The sequence below is a fragment of the Lolium rigidum genome, chromosome 4, assembly GCF_022539505.1.
Source record: "Lolium rigidum isolate FL_2022 chromosome 4, APGP_CSIRO_Lrig_0.1, whole genome shotgun sequence".
NCBI classification, from domain to species: Eukaryota; Viridiplantae; Streptophyta; class Magnoliopsida; order Poales; family Poaceae; genus Lolium; species Lolium rigidum.
In genome coordinates this window covers 175,482,239-175,500,976 of record NC_061511.1, presented here as the reverse complement: position 1 = coordinate 175,500,976, position 18,738 = coordinate 175,482,239, and the positions used below count along the sequence as shown (strand labels likewise).

Sequence of the window (18,738 nt, the reverse complement as noted above, 5' to 3'; positions counted from 1 at the left end):
GGCCCCCGGGTCTTCGTTTCGTCCAATTTCGAGAATATTTCGTTACTAGGATTTCGAAACCAAAAACAGCAGAAAACGAGAACCGGCACTTCGGCATCTTGTTAATAGGTTAGTTCCAGAAAATGCACGAATATGACATAAAGTGTGCATAAAACATGTAGGTATCATCAATAATATGGCATAGAACATAAGAAATTATCGATACGTCGGAGACGTATCACTTGTCACTAGGGCCCGAGTGGCATGATCTTAGATTTAAGCTCTATACTTATTGCTTAGATTGTATCTACAAGTTGTATGCACATTTCTATGTCCGGAACCAAAGGCCCCAAAGTGACAGAAATTGGGACAACTCGGGAGGGAAGGCTTAGATATGAGGATCACATGTTTTCACGGAGTGTTAATGCTTTGCTCCGGTGCTCTATTAAAATGAGTACCTTAATTTCCGATAGATTCCCTAGAGGCCCTACTGCCACCTAGCTGGTAGGACAAAAGATGTTGTACAAGTTTCTCATTGCGAGCACGTATGACTATATATGGAAAACATGCCTACATGATTAATGATCTTGATATTCTGTCTTAATGCTATTTCAATCCTATCAATTGCCCGACTGTAATTTGTTCACCCAACACTTGTTATTGGAGAGTTGCCACTAGTGTAGATAGCTGGGAACCCCGGTCCATCTTTCATCATCATATACTCGTTCTACATGACATTGGAAGTAGTATCAACTATTTTCTGGTGCTATTGCTCTCATATTACTATCACTGCTCGTCGTGTTATCGTTACTACTCGCTCTCATATCACTGCTACTTTCACATCACCCCTGTTACTAGTGCTTTTCCAGTGCAGCTGAATTGACGACTCAGTTGTTAAGGCTTATAAGTATTCTTTACCTCCCCTTGTGTCGAATCAATAAATTTGGGTTTTACTTCCCTCGAAGACTGCCGCGATCCCCTATACTTGTGGGTTATCACTACTCCTCAAAGATATAATTTTAGCAGGGGGATAATATCTACCAATAAAAGCATCCTTGCATTTAGTCAATGAATCAATACTATTCTTAGGCAGAGATAGCAACCAATCTTTAGCTCTTGCTCTTAATGAGAAAGGAAACAATTTTAATTTTATAATGTCACCATCTACATCTTTATACTTTTGCATTTCACACAATTCAACAAAGTTATTGAGATTGGCAAAGACATCATCATAACTAACACTGGAAAATTGCTCTCGCATAACAAGATTCGAGTAAAGCGGGTTTAATTTCAAAGAATTCTGCTGTAGTAGCAGGTGGAGCAATAGGTGTGCATAAGAAATCATTATTATTTGTGGTTGTGAAGTCACACAACTTAGTATTTTCAGGAGTGACCATTTTAGCAGTAGTAAATAAAGCAAACTAGATAAAGTAAATGCAAATAAACTATTTTTTTTGTGTTTTTGATATAGAGTGCAAGACAGTAAATAAAGTAAAGCTAGCAACTAATTTTTTTGTGTTTTGATATAATGCAGCAAACAAAGTAGTAAATAAAGTAAAGCAAGACAAAAACAAAGTAAAGCGATTGGATTGTGGAGACTCCCCTTGCAGCGTGTCTTGATCTCCCCGGCAACGGCGCCAGAAATTTAGCTTGATACGCGTACATCACGCGTCCGTTGGGAACCCCAAGTGGAAGGTGTGATGTGTACAGCAGCAAGTTTCCCTCGGTAAGAAACCAAGGTTTATCGAACCGAGTAGGAGTCAAGAAGCACGTTGAAGGTTGATGGCGGCGGGATGTAGTGCGGCGCAACACCGGAGATTCCGGCGCCAACGTGGAACCCGCACAACACAACCAAAGTACTTTGCCCCAACGAAACGAGTGAGGTTGTCAATCTCACCGGCTTGCTGTAACAAAGGATTAGATGTATAGTGTGGATGATAATTGTTTGCGGAAAACGAGTAGAACAAGTATTGCGATAGATTGTATTCTATGTAAAAGAATGGACCGGGGTCCACAGTTTACTAGAGGTGTCTCTCCCATAAGATAAATAGCATGTTGGGTGAACAAATTACAGTCGGGCAATTGACAAATAGAGAGGGCATGACAATGCACATACATGATATGATGAATATTGTGAGATTTAATTGGGCATTACGACAAAGTACATAGACCGCTATCCAAGCATGCATCTATGCCTAAAAAGTCCACCTTCGAGTTATCATCCGAACCCCTTCCAGTATTAAGTTGCAAAACAACGGACAATTGCATTAAGTATGGTGCGTAATGTAATCAATAACTACATCCTCGGACACGACATCAATGTTTTATCCCTAGTGGCAACGAGCACATCCACAACCTTAGAACTTTCGTCACTCGTCCCGGATTTAATGGAGGCATGAACCCACTATCGAGCATAAATACTCCCTCTTGGAGTTAAGAGCAAAAACTTGGCCGTAACCTCTACTAATAACGGAGAGCATGCAAGATCATAAACAACACATAGGTAATAGATTGATAATCAAAATAACACAAGTATTCTCTATCCATCGGATCCCGACAAACACAACATATAGAATTACGGATAGATGATCTTGATCATGTTAGGCAGCTCACAAGATCCGACAATGAAGCACATGAGGAGAAGACGACCATCTAGCTACTGCTATGGACCCATAGTCCGGGGGTGAACTACTCACTCATCACTCCGGAGGCGACCATGGCGGTGAAGAGTCCTCCGGGAGATGATTCCCCTCTCCGGCGGAGGTGCCGGAGGCGATCTCCGGAATCCCCCGAGATGGGATTGGCGGCGGCGGCGTCTCAGTAAGGTTTTCCGTATCGTGGCTCTCGGTACTGGGGGGTTCGCGACGAAGGCTTTAAGTAGGCGGAAGGGCAACGCGGGGGGCCACACGAGGGCCCCACACACCGGGCCGCGCGGCCGGGGCCCGGGCCGCGCCGCCGCGTTGTGTCGGCGCCTCGTGGCCCCACTTCCTTTCCCCTCGGTCTTCCGGAAGCTTCGTGCAAAAATAGGACCTCGTGCATTGATTTCGTCCAATTCCGAGAATATTTCCTTTGTAGGTTTTCTCGAAACCAAAAACAGCTAGAAAACGACAAGCGGCTCTTCGGCATCTCGTTAATAGGTTAGTGCCGGAAAATGCATAAATACGACATATAATGTGTATAAAACATGTAGATATCATCAATAATGTGGCATGGAACATTTCTGCCAAGGATGAGGTTAGCGACGGATTGTTTGAGTGTGGTGAAAGCTTTGAAGGAGGTTAATCTGGGAAGCTATAGCCACATCATCCAAGAAATAAAAACAAATGCAGCGAGCCTGGAGGAGGTCTCGTTTGTGCATGAGGATCGATCATCCAATAGAGAAGCCCTTAATCTGGCACGTTTAGTGCTTTCTTATTCTGTTGGTCGCTATTTTTGGCATGTTAGTCCATCCAAGGGCGTTTGTATTTCCTATAGTTTGACAGTTTAATAAAAAGGCCGGATGATTCTCAAAAAAAAAAAAATGCAAAGCTCGCGTTAAGGTAAATGTTAGAAAGCACTATATCCATTTTAAAATAAATGTCACAACTTTATTTAGATGCAATCGTATCTAAATTTATTTTAATGTGTATATATATATATATATATTCGCATCTAGATAAAATCATGACACTTATTTTTAAAACGAAGGGCGAACATTTTTAAAAATGAGCCCAAAATCTGACCACTCAAGACATGATAGTGACCAACTTAACACCCGACAAGAATGGTGGCACTAAACAAACCTCGACCATTTTGACCCTTCAACGATGCACATCTTTGGAGTGATTGCTCGTTTGAAACTTCCAACTTAAGTTCAGAAGATATCATAATATTCCTATGTTTCTCACAAAGCGGCAATAGACCTTTGTTTTGGCCACGGATTTTGAATTCTACGGAAGTACACATTACTTTTAGTACTCCCTCTGCCCGAAAAGGATACCCTTCGATAAAAGGAATATTTTAATATTTCGAAGATCAATACCAATTATATCTAACCTCTACATGAACAAGATACCTCAAGACATCAAGGATGCACACAAGCAAAAAAATGAAACAAAAGAAGCTAAAAAGAAAGAAAAGGTCCAAGCGCGGTGATCAAACATACACAACAATAGCACTCTAACCACTACCACTCCCGAGCTACAAAAAAGATTCTCCAAGAGTAACGCCTGCAAGAAGGAAACAATGCACAAACTTCGTCATTGTCATATCGAAGATCTTGACAAAGCCCGTGTTTTTAAATAATTCCTTCAACAAAACCATTATCAGGTATAACCAATAAATTCCAGACTTTGGATTTTCACCATGGAATTCACAACTCAATATTTAAGGATAACCACACAAAAATGCAATCCTCCTGTGCTGCATTCCTGCTTGCCGAGGCCGCCGCTTCAAGTCTTCAAAAGCCCGATACACATGAGCATGTTCGGAGTGGACAAGAACAACACCATGCCGACCATAACCCTACAACCTTAGTCTTTATCACATCCAATACGTTGAAGGAAGAACATACTGTTTTAATAGATCGGACAATCACTAAAGTAAGGTCTTATTGTAAATTGCAGTTTAGCTGTATCGGGTTTAAATGGAAGATCATGCTGCTTGTTTGTGTGAGTTTGCAATAGGTTGCCGCTGCGCCATCTCCGACGATTTTTACGCACTTGCCATCTCCAGTATATTGAAATAGGTTGTTGTTGCTATTTTATTTTTCGAGGGAAATAGGTTGTGGTTGCTTCTGTGTGTTTGGTTCATTTGTCACCGCATCCGGTTCTGAGCAGTGGCGGCTCTCCGTTCTTCCGGTCCAGACCCGTTGCCTCGATCCAAACCGCTCATCCAAAACTCAACGGCCCAGGACTCCACATCCCCCACGATAGGGTTACGGGCACACGGCATCCTCCTCCCTGGCCACACGGCTGACAAACGTCCACCGTCCATCCAGCCACGGACGGCCCAGATCCTACCAGACCACGCTCCTTCCTTCCTCGGACGCGCCCACATCGGGTCGCCTCGCGCACCGCCGCCGTCACACACATCCCGACTCGATAAACCCTTCCACGCCGCGCCTCCCCTTCTTCTTCCTCCCGGCGGCCCAAAACCCTAACCCTAGATCGCGAGGGGCGGGGCTGCCATGGCCAGCAAGTTCGGGCTCGCCGGCGGGATCCCGGAGCGCCGGGTGCGGCCGATCTGGGACGCCGTTGACTCGCGCCAGTTCAAGGCCGCGCTCAAGCTCTGCACCGCGCTCCTCGCCAAGCACCCCACCTCACCCTACGTTCTCGTGAGCCCCCTCGCTCCGCCTCGTCCCCTCCATTTTCGTGTGGTTTTCTCTCACTGCCCGATGAATCTGGTTTGGAAATGGGCGTGCTCTGCTTCGGCAACTTTATTTGAAGTGTGCTGTGAATTTTTGGTCGAATGGATTGGGGCGCTGGTTGCGTAGATGGATGCTGGATGGCTTGCTGTGCGTTGTGGTGAATTGGTTGCTGGTTCGAGCTTATACTGACTTGCCTGAGCTGTTTTGGCTTAGTTAACTTCTAGACCATCCCATAGTTGCACTTTACTCGTATTAGGAAGTTCATATGCGCTTGCACCATGACTGCTTGGGTGGACAAGTTAACAATAGGATGCTTCTTGCTGAGGGGTGTGGGAGCTTGTGGTCTTCCTAGGAAATAAACCGTTCAGGCCAACCTGGTGAACTATTGGCACTCTGAAGCCACATGCTCTCCCTTAAGCTGAGCTGTCTACTCCATGGCTGGTTTCTCTGGAGGCCTTCTTTCCTCTCCCCAGCAAGATGTCGCTAGATTGCTGCGTACCCAAGTGGTATGGAAGGTCGAGAGAATATGGTGGGAGTAAGGCTGAATGCAGTAGTAAACGGGCACATATGGAAGTTGGAGAGAACATGGTGGGAGTAACGTAGAATGCAGTAGTAAACGGGCATTGTGGACCGTTGAAATTGACATTGAAGCTAGAGAGGCAGGGGAAAGGGAGCGTTATTAATAGAAGCGGAGCTAAATAACTTCTGGATATACGTGATTTTCACTTGCTTAACTCATACTCCCTCCGCTCCTGTAATAACTAAGGCATAATTTTATTGTTGCCAAAAATCTCCAGAAAACAAGGCGCATGTTTTGTAGAGTAGCTAATAACCGAAACTGCCCTTCCTCAGCGCTGGAATAGAGGAGACGCTGTGCCTGCATGCGATGGTGATTGGGTGTGCGTGGCTGTTAGCTACCATTAAGGAGAAGCCGCCCAACAAAAAGGAGCGAGAAATAAATGTTAGGAGCTTTTAACTAGGGACACAACCGGAAAAACTGCACGGTTTGTATCCCGCCTTAATTCTCGTGCTGCAATTTTTATGCGTAATCAATGGAACGGAGGGAGTAAGTATTAACTCCCACTCATTTGGTTTAAACTTGTCCTTTCGCCTTTTTCAAACCCAGTCCCATTATGGAAGCCAGTTCCTATTCCGAGCAGGTTGCACGATGCTAACTCTTTAGTTATGGAAGAATATCAGTTAGCTCAGACACTTATGATTAGGCACTGTTTGTACCTTCTTAAGCTCTTCCATAAACATTTAGTCCGCAACTATAGTTTGTAATATCATAGAACTTTCTCCTAAATCAATCTGGAGATCTTATAACTGGACCACTGTTTTCATGGCTCTATTTGTTTTGTGACAGTGTAGCATGGCCTCTATTTGTTACTTTATGTTTGTTTGAAGATCTTATAACTGGACCACTGTTTTCATGGCTCTATCCTTTTTAGTTAAATGGATTAACTCAGTGTTGATCAGAACTACAAGCTTTACCTTTGCTGTATTTAGAATGCAAATAAACATCACTTTTTAACTGTTTTATTTCAGGCCCTCAAGGCTCTTACTTTGGAAAGGATGGGAAAGGCTGATGAAGCACTGAGTGTCTGTTTGAATGCCAAGGAGCTATTGTACTCAAATAACATTTTCCATTTTGACGATCTCACTCTCAGTACACTACAGATAGTGTTTCAAAGGCTTGAGAGATGTATGTTTATACTTCGCCATTTGTCTTAGCTCTTTAACATCATCACTTTTCCTGAATTATCACGTGACTATAATTATATTTCTGCCAGTGGATCTTGCAACTTCATGCTATGAGTATGCTTGTACAAAATACTCTAATAACTTGGAATTAATGATGGGACTCTTTAATTGCTATGTCAGAGAGTACTCATATGTGAAGCAACAACAGGTATGATGGTACTTTGCTAGTTGCTCTGTTTTTTGTTCCTTGATTCAGTTCTTGACTCTCTGACCATTGTATGTTTCACAGACAGCTATTCGAATGTACAAAACTGTAGGAGAAGAAAGGTTTTTGCTTTGGTCAGTTTGCAGTATTCTTCTGCAGGTAGGTTCATCATATATCAATGAGTTAGAAGTTCTGCATCTGCAAATTTCTTTAAGTATTGTAATGTCACACTGTTACTTTCTTGCTCACTGATTTTTAAGAAAGCTCTAAAGAAAAAGAATCCATTGTTAACACTCATATAATATGTATATATGTATAAGCTGATGGAGTGATGGTTCTAGGCGTTGGAAGTTGGAACAAAAGAGAGGGATGCAGTAGACACCTTTTGGGTGGTCGATATAATTACATCATTGGACTTCCCATATTCTGGACCTTTCTAGTTTTGGATTTTTTTCTTGTCAAAACAGAATACCACATTCCTACAGTGTGTATAATAAAATGAAATTCTTTTGTCCGAAGTTCTTTCATTATAAATGTGACGGGGGAATAAATAGATTAACTACGTGAGCAAATGAAAGTATGCGAAAGTATAGAAAATTAGAAATAGAAGGTACTATGGATGCCATTCATGATTTACTAAGAAATTAACAACTTATAGTTTAGGAGATAATATGTGTGAGGAATATATAAATCATTAGTGTAATATAGATAAAAATGTTAGTGTAATGATTCAGAAGAGTGCTGGTGGAACAAATAAAACTATCTGTGGAATAACTAAGAAATGCTAGAACAGACAAAATTGTATTAGTCTGACTGATAAAAAGTATTAGCGTAACATATCTTGTTGATTCAGAGACGAAATGCACATGTCGATCTTATTTCCATTTGCATTGTATTGTTGTGTGAGAAAACACACATGCACTTGTGGAGTAAGATATATGCACTTACGGACCAAACCTAATAAGACTACTATAGCAGTTTGAATAAAAATCGGCCGATTAATCCCTGCTCGGAGGGTCACCGAGCAGCCGATTAACTGATGCAAAATGAAACCAGACTGTATGCAACAATGATGTTTCCGGAGCTGCTGATATCTGCAAATTTGCTTTTCTACGTAGGGGATGAGTGGCACATGCTGCATGTGTGTATAGCCCTGCTAAAAAAACGGCCGATTAATCCCTGCTCGGAGGGTCACCGAGCAGCCGATTAACTGATTAATCAGCCGATTTGCCTATTAATCTTCTACTCGCCAGCCGACCGAGCAATTACCAGTTAACGATTCCCTCAAACATTGGTGTATAGCAATCACTGAAGAGGTTAGGTAAGAAAAATAATATTGGGAGGGATTGGGAGTCGGTCATGGGGGAGATAAAGGAAAATAGGAGATAGGGAAAACAAAAAAATGTAAACGCCGCTGGTCTCACGGGCTCCAACTACGGTTGACGTTGACCCCAACTACGGTTGACCTATCAACTCTTCTAGCCTACAAAGCCGCGAAGTTAATTTTAGGTAACCCCCTGGTTTTGTTAGATGTGATGCTATTTCATCGGGAGCACTGCAGTAACTTGTTACAGTGTGGACACTATTTTGCACTTCTCTGATCATTGACTATATATATATATATGAATTATCCATCTGTATCACATTACATGAAGTATGCAAGCGACCTAATTCTTGGAAGTTTTTACTGTGAAACTTTATTGCTCCAACATATCCCTTCCCTGGTCATCTGATCAAATATATAATAACAGTACTTATGCATATCTACTACCCCGTAGAGGTGTAGAGATAACAAATCAGTTGAGTCTGTAGTATTATTAGCCATGATTATCATAAATGTGTTCTGTATGTGCTAATTTGTTATATATTACTTTTGTTTTGCCCATTGCAGGCATATTTTAGTAGCGGAGGTGAGAAATTATTAGCACTAGCTGAAGCTTTGCTTAAAAAACACATAAGTTCACATAGTTTACATGAGCCAGAAGGTATCCCTGCTTATCTAAGATGTGCCATTTACCTCTTCTTGTTTTTTTTTGCTTGCAGAAGTGTTATCCTCTTTTAACATGGTTATAATACTTGCAGCGCTCGCTCTCTATATTTCAATTCTGGAACAACAGGCAAAGTATGATGCTGCTTTAGAAATTCTTTCTGGAGATTTGGGGTCTCTTATGGGAAGGGAGGAGGACAAGCTTCGTACGCAGGTAATTTCAATTTCAATTTTCTTTGACAGTGTCTTGTTTTTTTAATTACTATACTATTCATCTAAATTACAAGTCACAGTTAAAGTAGTTTATTGAACTGTGATTTTAGTGAATATGTTAAGCTCCATTAATGTTTTTATTGTCGGTTTCCAGAAAAGCACTACACACTATCTTGTAATGTCGGTTGCACTAGCCTACAATAGACTCCTTTAACTTGTCCCTTTTTTTGTCTCCCTATCAAAAATCTTGCTAATGAAAGTGAGAACCACTTACATTTTGTCTGACTTCAAGTTGACAGGGACGACTTCTTACTCAAGCGTGTAACTATGTGGATGCTTCTGAGATATATCAGAAGGTTCTTGAATCCTGGTAATTCTTCCATCATTAACTATTTATATGTATTCTCAATTGTTCTACAAAGCCAACTTCTGCTTAAACACATGTAATCAACTTGTTCCGAGACATGTGCTGTTCTAGACATCTACTCCCTCCGGTCTTATTTAATTGACTCTGATTTAGTATAAATTTGTACTAAATCCGAGTCAATTAAATAAGACCGGAGGGAGTATTAAACAGCTTACTTATAGGAAGGAGTAGCACAGTAGCACCTTCCAAGTACCAACAACTCTCTTCACAATCATACTTCATGATATTCATAACACTATAAATGTGCTACAAACCCACCTGCCAGGCCTGTCGATTTTGATTGCTGTTTGATTCTTAGAATTGCATCAATTTACCCTATGTTGGTTTAAAACAAATCATTAGATTCATGCAGTCCTTATTTAAACTTAAGCTTTCGAGTTGAATCTCAATTAGGTAACATTGCTATATATTTCTCTGTTTTGTTTTCATGTGTTTCTTGCTCCTTGCTCAAGTTATTGCAGCATATTTTATCCATATATTCAGCCATTGGAAATTTCCCTTTCTGTTTAGTTTTTGATAATTGTGCTCTCTTCTTTTGACTGGGCAGTCCTGATGACTGGGAGTCCTTTCTCCATTATTTAGGCTGTTTGCTTGAGCGTGATGTGAACTTGCCTAAGCCAGCCACTGGCGAACATACTTGCTCCTCTTGCTCAGTAGGTTCGGCTATGTTGAACAAGACCTCTCTTAGTGAGGAGCTGGTACCTCCTCCACCTGAAGCAATTCTCGTTTACCTTTTCCTGGTGACTTGCATCTGATTTACTGAAAATACATGTTTGTAGGTCGAATCTCGCCTTGCAAGTGCATTATCATTTGTGCAAAAGCTACAAAAAAGTGATTCTGGTGACTTTGTCAGAGGACCTCACTTAGCCATTATTGAAATTGAACGGCAACACCGCCTCAATGGTAAAACAAACGATAGAAAGTTTATGGAAGCTTTGGTGAACTATTTCCACAGGTCTGTCTGTGTGCATCTTCTTTCTGTCTATGCCCATTTGGAATCTATTTATACTCTATACTATGTGCAAGAATGACTGAAACCACAGCCTTTAGTTTGCAATAAGCCAGTGTCTGGTGCTTTTGAAGTTTTGATATCCATTACAGTTCATGGATTCTTGTATTTGTTGTTGCATTTTGAACTAGGAAGTTTATCAAATATTTCTCCGTTTATATTCACTTCTCTCCCTTGAAGTTCTGATATACACTACAGTTTATGAATTCTTGTATTTATTGTTACAACTTGAACGTGAGAGTTGATTGAATGTTTGTCTATTTATATTCACTTCTCTCTCTTGTCATGTGTACAATTCATGAAAAGTTGTCTTCGTACCATCTCCTGCTTGCTCGGTATCAGAAATACCCAACCAAAAATCTTTGTACTCTACCTATCTACATCCTTGTATATACTGCTTTTTTTTTATTTGATAGTTGACACCATTACATTACTTCACTCCCTGTAGGCTATAGCCAACCATTACAAATGACCCATGCTGTTGCAAAAGCATGGGTATAAGCTAAAATTTTCCTGTTCATAGTTCTAAAGCATGCACGCCACATGTGAATGACTTCTACATTTAAATGTCTGCCATTATATCTCCATTCCCTGTATGACGCTATATCTCCATTGGCCTGTTGCCATTTTCTCCTAAAAGTAAAAGTGCTGCTTGCTGAGTCCATATCATATTGTCCCTTGTACATTTGGGTCTATATATTTGTGCATTCTTGTGTACTGGATTTCCAAGATATCTCTAGTATTACACTGCAGAGCTTCTCGTATTTGCATTCTTGAAAATATAGATATATTTCCTTGATGTTTCACATCCATCTCTAATCTGTCGCTAAAATTAACTTTTGGCCTTGCAGATTCGGTCACTTGTCTTGCTCATCATCAGATGTTGAAATATATCTTCACATGCTATCGAATGATGAAATAACCGAGTTGTTAGATACTGTATCCAGATCATTTGATGCGTCGTCTGTTTCAGTAAAAGCACTGGGTTTGACAATAACTACTTTCAAGGTTCAAGAACTTTTGGGAACATTTTTATCAAAGTCAACTGCAGGTCCACCTTCAGAAATCACACTATTATGTTTCTATATGTTTAATTTGGAAACTGTTCTGTGCTATTTTAACTGAGCCATTTATTCTTGTTCCTTAAAATCCATATGCCAATTCAGATCTTCAGCGCACTGCAAAAGGAATGTTCGAGACATTTTACAAAAACTTGCCTCTCTCAAGAGACCTGGATCCTCAGGAAAGCATGCATGGCGAAGAACTGCTTTCTATGGCTAGCAGTATTCTTGTGCAGGTATGTAGGCATCTAGCTGTAACTGATTATTTACTAGTACAATAGGGAATAATTGAATTCACCAAATCTCGGGAAAGAGTGCGATTTAGTAAGTTATGATCTGGATAGGGTTCTTCATAATTGATAATTCATACTCTAGTTTACTTTAGATAAGCTAATGTAGTAAATTCACTTCCTGAAAAATGATTTTATTTCCATTTGTTGCAGTCGGCAATTTAATTACAATTACACAATATAATTTGGTGCTAAATATCTTTTAAACGCGTTAACCCACCTGGTCAATAACTCAGTACATTGAGCTTTATTGTTTCCGCATGAACTTGGCAGAACAATTCTGTTATCCAGTTACTTTCAGTTACATATTTCTCAGCGTGCTTTAGATTTAATAGGTGTAAATCTCGCAAAAATAAAAGTTTAATGTAAACCCAAACTTAAAGAACAGTTTCACAGAACAACAAATTGGTAACTAATTATATCACAAAGCTACAGACTTGAGGACCAGTTTCATGGAAGTAGAGACTTAGGGCCAATTGCATCACAACTCAACATGTTTGCCATGCATTTTCACTAAACCTGGGTTCACATGGCATACTTACAAAAACATAAACATGTAGTTTTATGATATGGTCGATCATCAATTTTGTAATTCTGTGAAAGGATTGTGATATTTGTATGTTAAATTTATACCTGTGCAGAACTTACACCTTTGAATATTTGCACTAAAATATACCACTTGTGTTATGTCTTGAAACAGCTATTCTGGCGTACAAGGAACTTAGGATACTTACTGGAAGCAATTTTGGTGCTAGAGTTTGGATTGACTGTTCGCAAGTAAGTCTATTTGATATGCACGAATCTTCTGTTGGAACTTGGAACATGGGATCAGAAGATCCATTGTCTATCACTATCATTAGTCTTGGAATTCTGTACGCTTGATTTATTGTCAGCCAAGTTATGCTACCTCGTCGATTAATATGGAATACATTTGAAGCATAAGAGTATTTGTCAGAGAAATATCTATTTTTTCATGATGTACTGTGAAGTTATGTTACCGCGTTGATTAATACATTTGAAGCATACGAGTATTTGTCGTCCAATTGTTGTTGCCGTACTTGCACAGAAGTAGATCAGATATTGGATTTTCTTCTAGTAGCAACAATCTCTATTTCATTTTTTCTCTTATAATTTCAGTGACTTCTGTGAATTGATTATTTAAATTGTGTGCATGTCCTGTGATAATATACTATTTTGTTGATGAAGTCTAAAAAAACAAATGGTTAGTAAATAAATGCTTCAGTTTCACTTCATGAAGCAATGTGCCAAAAATAGTGTCAAGCAAGGTGCAAACATATTCAATCAAGCTATGGTTTTGATTTTTGAAAGAAAAATGTATTGTTCCTATTTATGTAACTAGAAGCTGAATGATAATATGTATTTTGGTTGTCTGCTCAGGCATGTCTGGCAATACAAGATTACTCTGGTGCATCTGTACACTTTCCTGGGAGCTCTTCCATTAGCACATCAATGGTAATCTTTGGCTTTGCATGTTTATTTTGAAGAATGCTCTCGCTATTTAGATTCCTGCATATGTTATAAATTGCTTACATTAATGTGCTCTACTGCGGACCATTTTCGGATAGTCCTAGATAACTCCATGTGTAAAGGTGCTTTCACAAGAAAATTCACTTGTTCCATCCCTCATGCTTTCGTTACATCTTATGTTCGTGTATAATGTTTTGTCCGTTAATCACGTATATGCATTGGCATTTTTTGGTTTATTTCCTTTCCTCGAGGTAACTATCAGACCAGGTATCACCTATTGATGCTAAACTACATTCTTGCACAGGTACGCAAGCCTGGAGGTCAAAAACATTCTTCTGGAGTCTGTTTCACACCACATCTTGCCACAGATGTTGATGTCTCCTTTGTTGCAACAAACAGCCAGTCTTGTTAAGGATTATCTCAAGTTCATGGATGATCATTTGAAAGAATCTGCTGACCTTACCTGTCTTGCATATAGGCACCGTACTTACTCAAAGGTAAGTAACAGCCTCTTCTCACTAATTGCGCACGTGTAACATAAAAGTATGTAGTAATCTGTGTTTACCTTCTGATGGTGGGTACAATTACACAATTTGCACCATATTGTTCTTACTGTTCATGACCAGGGTTTGAAAATACCCTGTCAACAGCAGGAACATATTTCCCTGTAAACTGGAATCTAGGATGCCATATTTAGGTATTTAAATTATTGCATTATTTGTTAAATAATTTAGTTGCTGCCTATGGAAGCTTAGATCACGTGACTTGTTCTCCATGCGTTGTGTTGGGCAAAGTTTATTTAAATGGTTATACCGTTAAATAACGGATCCTTTGTAGTCATTGTCCATGTTGCTGGTTGCACCACAGCCGGATTTACGTTATCCACAGAAATCTTATGTTTCATTTCCTCATTATTCCGTGCCATTGTTACTCAGGTAATTGAATTTGTTCAGTTCAAAGACCGCTTGCAACGTTCCATGCAGTATCTTGCTGTAAAATCTGATTCTGTAATACTGAGTCTGAAGCAGAATTCTGAGTCTCTTGAGAAAGTGGAGGTTAGTTGCTACTTTTGTATTTCAAGCATAAAGTGGGGATAAGGTAGTGAAAAATTATTGAGGTTGCATTGATGTTTGGAATGAAGAGTAAAAAAGCACATAGTTTTCGTCAACTTGTTGCCATTTTGAACTTAGTATTACTGGAACCTACAATTATGTTGTCATAAATGGGGCTGCATATTATTGCAACCTGCCTTTTTCTTGGAACCTACAGTTTATATCTTAGGTGTTGATTAGTTTGTTATAAAATTATAGTATTGATGCTGCTTTTTTTTTATGATCTGTACTGATAACTGTCCCTAACTGCAGTCTGTTCTTGAAAATGTGAATCATGGAGAAGGCTTGGTTGAATTATCAAATGAAGATAACATGAAACATTTAACTTTTAATGAAGATCTCGAGGCACGCCCTTGGTGGACACCAACTAGCAGTGTAAATTTTCTTTCAGGTATCGGCTTCTCGTACCATGTCATTGTTTATCTGTATCTTTTAGTTCTTAGCACTAGCGCCTCTTTGGTTTTCTTTTCCCTCCATTTTGAATTACTATGTTGCATGCTCAGCAATTAGTTTTCTTTATTCATTTATGTGTCTTTGTCTCTAACGTTCTTACTATTGTTATGGACTTGTCGTTTTACAGAACCAGTTGATGAAGATTCAACACCTGCGTGCTTTAGGGCCAAAGTGGTATGTCATTTTCTTAGAACCTTTATTTACACAAGCAAGAAGTTTTTTTGCTTTATCGTCTCCATTCATTGAATTACATAATACTTTGAAGAAGAAAAAAGTCTACATCAAGCCACCTTTACTTTGGTTGCGTGTCCCTACAACTCTAGACGTCTAACCGACCATCTGAACTATCCACACATCTCAAAGTCATGTGTTCAAAGACCACACATCTCAATTTTTTCTTTCTATTTTGTTTCTTACTTGATCCTAATTTGTAAATAAAATGCCTCGTACTATTTTTATGTCAGATTTGCATGAATTCTGCTTAAAGCTTAAGGATGACTCATCAGATATCAATTATCACTTATAAGACATGAAGATTTGTTGTCTTATTATATTGTAACTTTTGTCCACTGTTGAAATTTGTGTAGACTGGATCTTTATAATTTATGTCCAGTTGCAATTTTGCAACTTCAAACTCCCATCTTGAGAATACTAGGTCTGTCACTTGTTCATTCCTCACGTGACGGGATGACCTTGCTGGTGAAATAACCCTTACTCAGCAAGGTTCCACGCATCGCCTAGTCTACTTTTCTTTATTCTTAGCCGGGATGCTTCTTTTCAAGCACGCAGTTCTTAACTCTTCCCACCTCCTATTCCTCAAAGTTATAGCATATTGTTTTACTTCACCGCTGCAGCCCATGCACCAGCGTCACCAGCCGACGCTGATAAAACCAGCACGCATAATGTCCGTGTGCCTGTGGCAATCTCCTAGTGGTGGTGGCTATGTTGCTTGTCATGGGCAACATAATCCTAGGCCCAGTGACTGGATATCAGCATGTGCCGAAAGCCCAAAACACCCAGCTCGACTTCCTTCTGCACCACACTACGGCAGTTTTGAATGGCTAAAAAAAATCCACAAGACCTGGATGCACTTGAAGTTGCCTCATTGCTGGCTGACAATCAGAGATGAATAAACACTCTCTTTACATGACCTCTGTTCGGGATTATAAGGCTGGCGCGTATACACCTAAGTCATACATTTGACCAACATAACGAATTGTGCAAAATAAAAATTACGGAGTATATTATTAGAAAGTAGAACATCTAAACTTTGTAATGATATATATTTTGAAATATATACCTTGAATTACGTTGGTTAAATTTACGACCGAGGGATATGCGCCGCCCTTGTAATCCCGATCGGAGGAATATATGAGAACAAATGCAATAAGTGATATTTCCCTTCCGTTAAGCAGAAAATTTTGCAGCATGTTACATAAATCTACCAAGTTCTGTTTAATCATTCCTTCCCTTATGTTCATTGTAGTGCAAGCACAAATCTACCGAGAAGGATGGCCCTAAGATGAGAGATACTGAGAGAAAATCTCTTGTTCCCCGGCTTGTTTATCTTTCCATGCATGGTTGTGTATCTTCTCTCAGGGAAACTGAGCCCAACGGGGCTGTTTCTAATATTACTATTGGGGAAATGAGAACCTTACTTGAGAAATATACTAGGAGTATTGGATATTCCATGGATGATGCTCTAAGCATGATTCTTGGTATGTCTTCAGGCAAGAAGTCTATCAAGGTATGAGAACTGAATATATGTTCCCTTTTTACGTTTAGCTTTCCTAATAGCCTGCCTATATTGTACTCCTGTCTCCCCTTTTCATTATATAGTGTTTTTGTATCTCAAGAATAATTATTGCATCTGTATATTAAACATTGGTATTTTTGGTAATTTTGTAATAAACATGCTGGCAGATCTAACTATTCTCCTATATGTTCTTTATATGCTGGTTCAAGTAGAAGGAACAAAGCATAAGTGTGGCTTCTATAGTCTCCCAAAACTAAATCTTGAATTCTAAAGCAGTAGTGCTTGCAATAAGTGTTCGTTTAAATAGCAACCCTTATCTTTTATTGCTTTTTTGTTGAACATGCATAAGAACTACCTTTAAAGATTATTAATGCTGTATGATGTCAATTATGCAATCCGTTGCTCTTGCGTATCTTAATTGAATGGTTTGTTCAGTTTAACATTATGCCCGTAGTGTATGGGACCAACAGAAATTCTTGATGCTTACCTTTTGTTCCACAAGCTACTTGCAACAGTTTAACATTATGTATTCATTGAAACAACAACAATTTTTGTAATGAAATTTGAAACAGTAGTTTTGCCCCCCTACTTCGAGACCCTACTCTTATTGCTGCAGTAGGATGACAAACCTATCTACACCTTGCTGATAACATCTGTGTTCTGCAGGATTTTGCTCCTGACATTGTCAGCTGGATGAGCTTTGCTGTATTTATTAATGCAATGAACTTGTGGTCAAATGAGTCGGTGATCCCCAGAACTGACGAGAGCAGTCCTACTTCTTGGCAGATCGTGGATAACTTGGTGAAAGTTTGCATAGAGGAGCACCTGACTGATGCCAATCGAATCCTGACTTGTCCTGGAAATAACATTCCACTTTTAGTGCAGATGGTTACAGAACCCATTTCTTGGCATATTATCGTAATACAGTCCTGCATAAGAGCAATCGCCCCACAAGGAAAGAAGAAAAAGAAAGGTGGTCCATCGCTACGACCAAACACACCTCAGTTGCAAGGAATTCAAAGATCTGTTCAATGCTTGATTGACACACTCCGAAGTGTACAAACATGGTTATCTGATCAGATGACTCCGGAGGAGCATGCTTTAGATATCTTGTTGTCGCATTTGCAAGGAACTAGTGATGGTCCAGGACAGACATTCCTTGTACTGGGAGAGAATCCAGCAGCACATGCCTCTGAGCTTGGTGATCTGATTTCCAAGTCATTGGAAACATGGAGTTCTACTGGTGTGGTACGGAGAATTGTGGGAGCAGAACATGAGCTGCTAGCTGAGTTCAAGAAAATGGTTGACTCCAAACTAAAGCGGCTCGTGTCAGAATTGGCTTCTTTATCTTCAGTGTTACACTAGATTTGATAAATTTTGCACATGAATTTTGCTCTATTCTTGTTGTGGCTTTTGATTATATATGTTGTAACAGTATAGTGGAATAGCTGTGCGCTGTTGTTGATTGAATTGCTTCAATTCGATTTTGAGAGAACATCTCTATTAACCTTTGCTTCTGTGTATCCGGTGCTGACCTGGAAATGTGGTGTATTATGCTGTGTATTACTCAAAATCGATCTGGTGATGATGCACCCAATAAAAGAACCATTTCTCAATGAGGAAAAAGAGGATAAATACCATATAGGGAATAAAAGAAGCTTTCGGGATACAGAGGGACTAAACCTCATATATATAATACTTCATCCT

At 39.7% G+C, this 18,738-nt stretch overlaps 1 protein-coding gene across 2 annotated transcripts; it reads left to right on the top strand.

Annotated features, from left to right (window-relative positions):
* Positions 1-5,131: 5,131 nt before the first annotated feature.
* Positions 5,132-18,521, top strand: LOC124706386 (N-terminal acetyltransferase B complex auxiliary subunit NAA25-like). 2 transcript variants are annotated; one of them, XM_047238057.1, is made up of 19 exons: positions 5,132-5,293; positions 6,875-7,031; positions 7,120-7,238; positions 7,320-7,394; positions 9,127-9,220; positions 9,318-9,436; positions 9,735-9,805; positions 10,410-10,560; positions 10,642-10,817; positions 11,723-11,922; positions 12,038-12,168; positions 12,923-12,999; positions 13,621-13,695; positions 14,015-14,207; positions 14,646-14,765; positions 15,075-15,213; positions 15,403-15,449; positions 16,762-17,022; positions 17,698-18,521. In XM_047238057.1, the coding sequence occupies exons 1-19, from the start codon at positions 5,147-5,149 to the stop codon at positions 18,394-18,396; spliced, it is 3,051 nt and encodes a 1,016-aa protein (XP_047094013.1). In that variant the 5' UTR covers positions 5,132-5,146; the 3' UTR covers positions 18,397-18,521. The 2 variants fall into 2 exon arrangements, with proteins under 2 accessions (XP_047094013.1, XP_047094014.1); XM_047238058.1 differs by having other exon boundaries at positions 14,015-14,211; positions 14,650-14,765.
* The last annotated feature ends 217 nt before the right edge of the window (positions 18,522-18,738 follow it).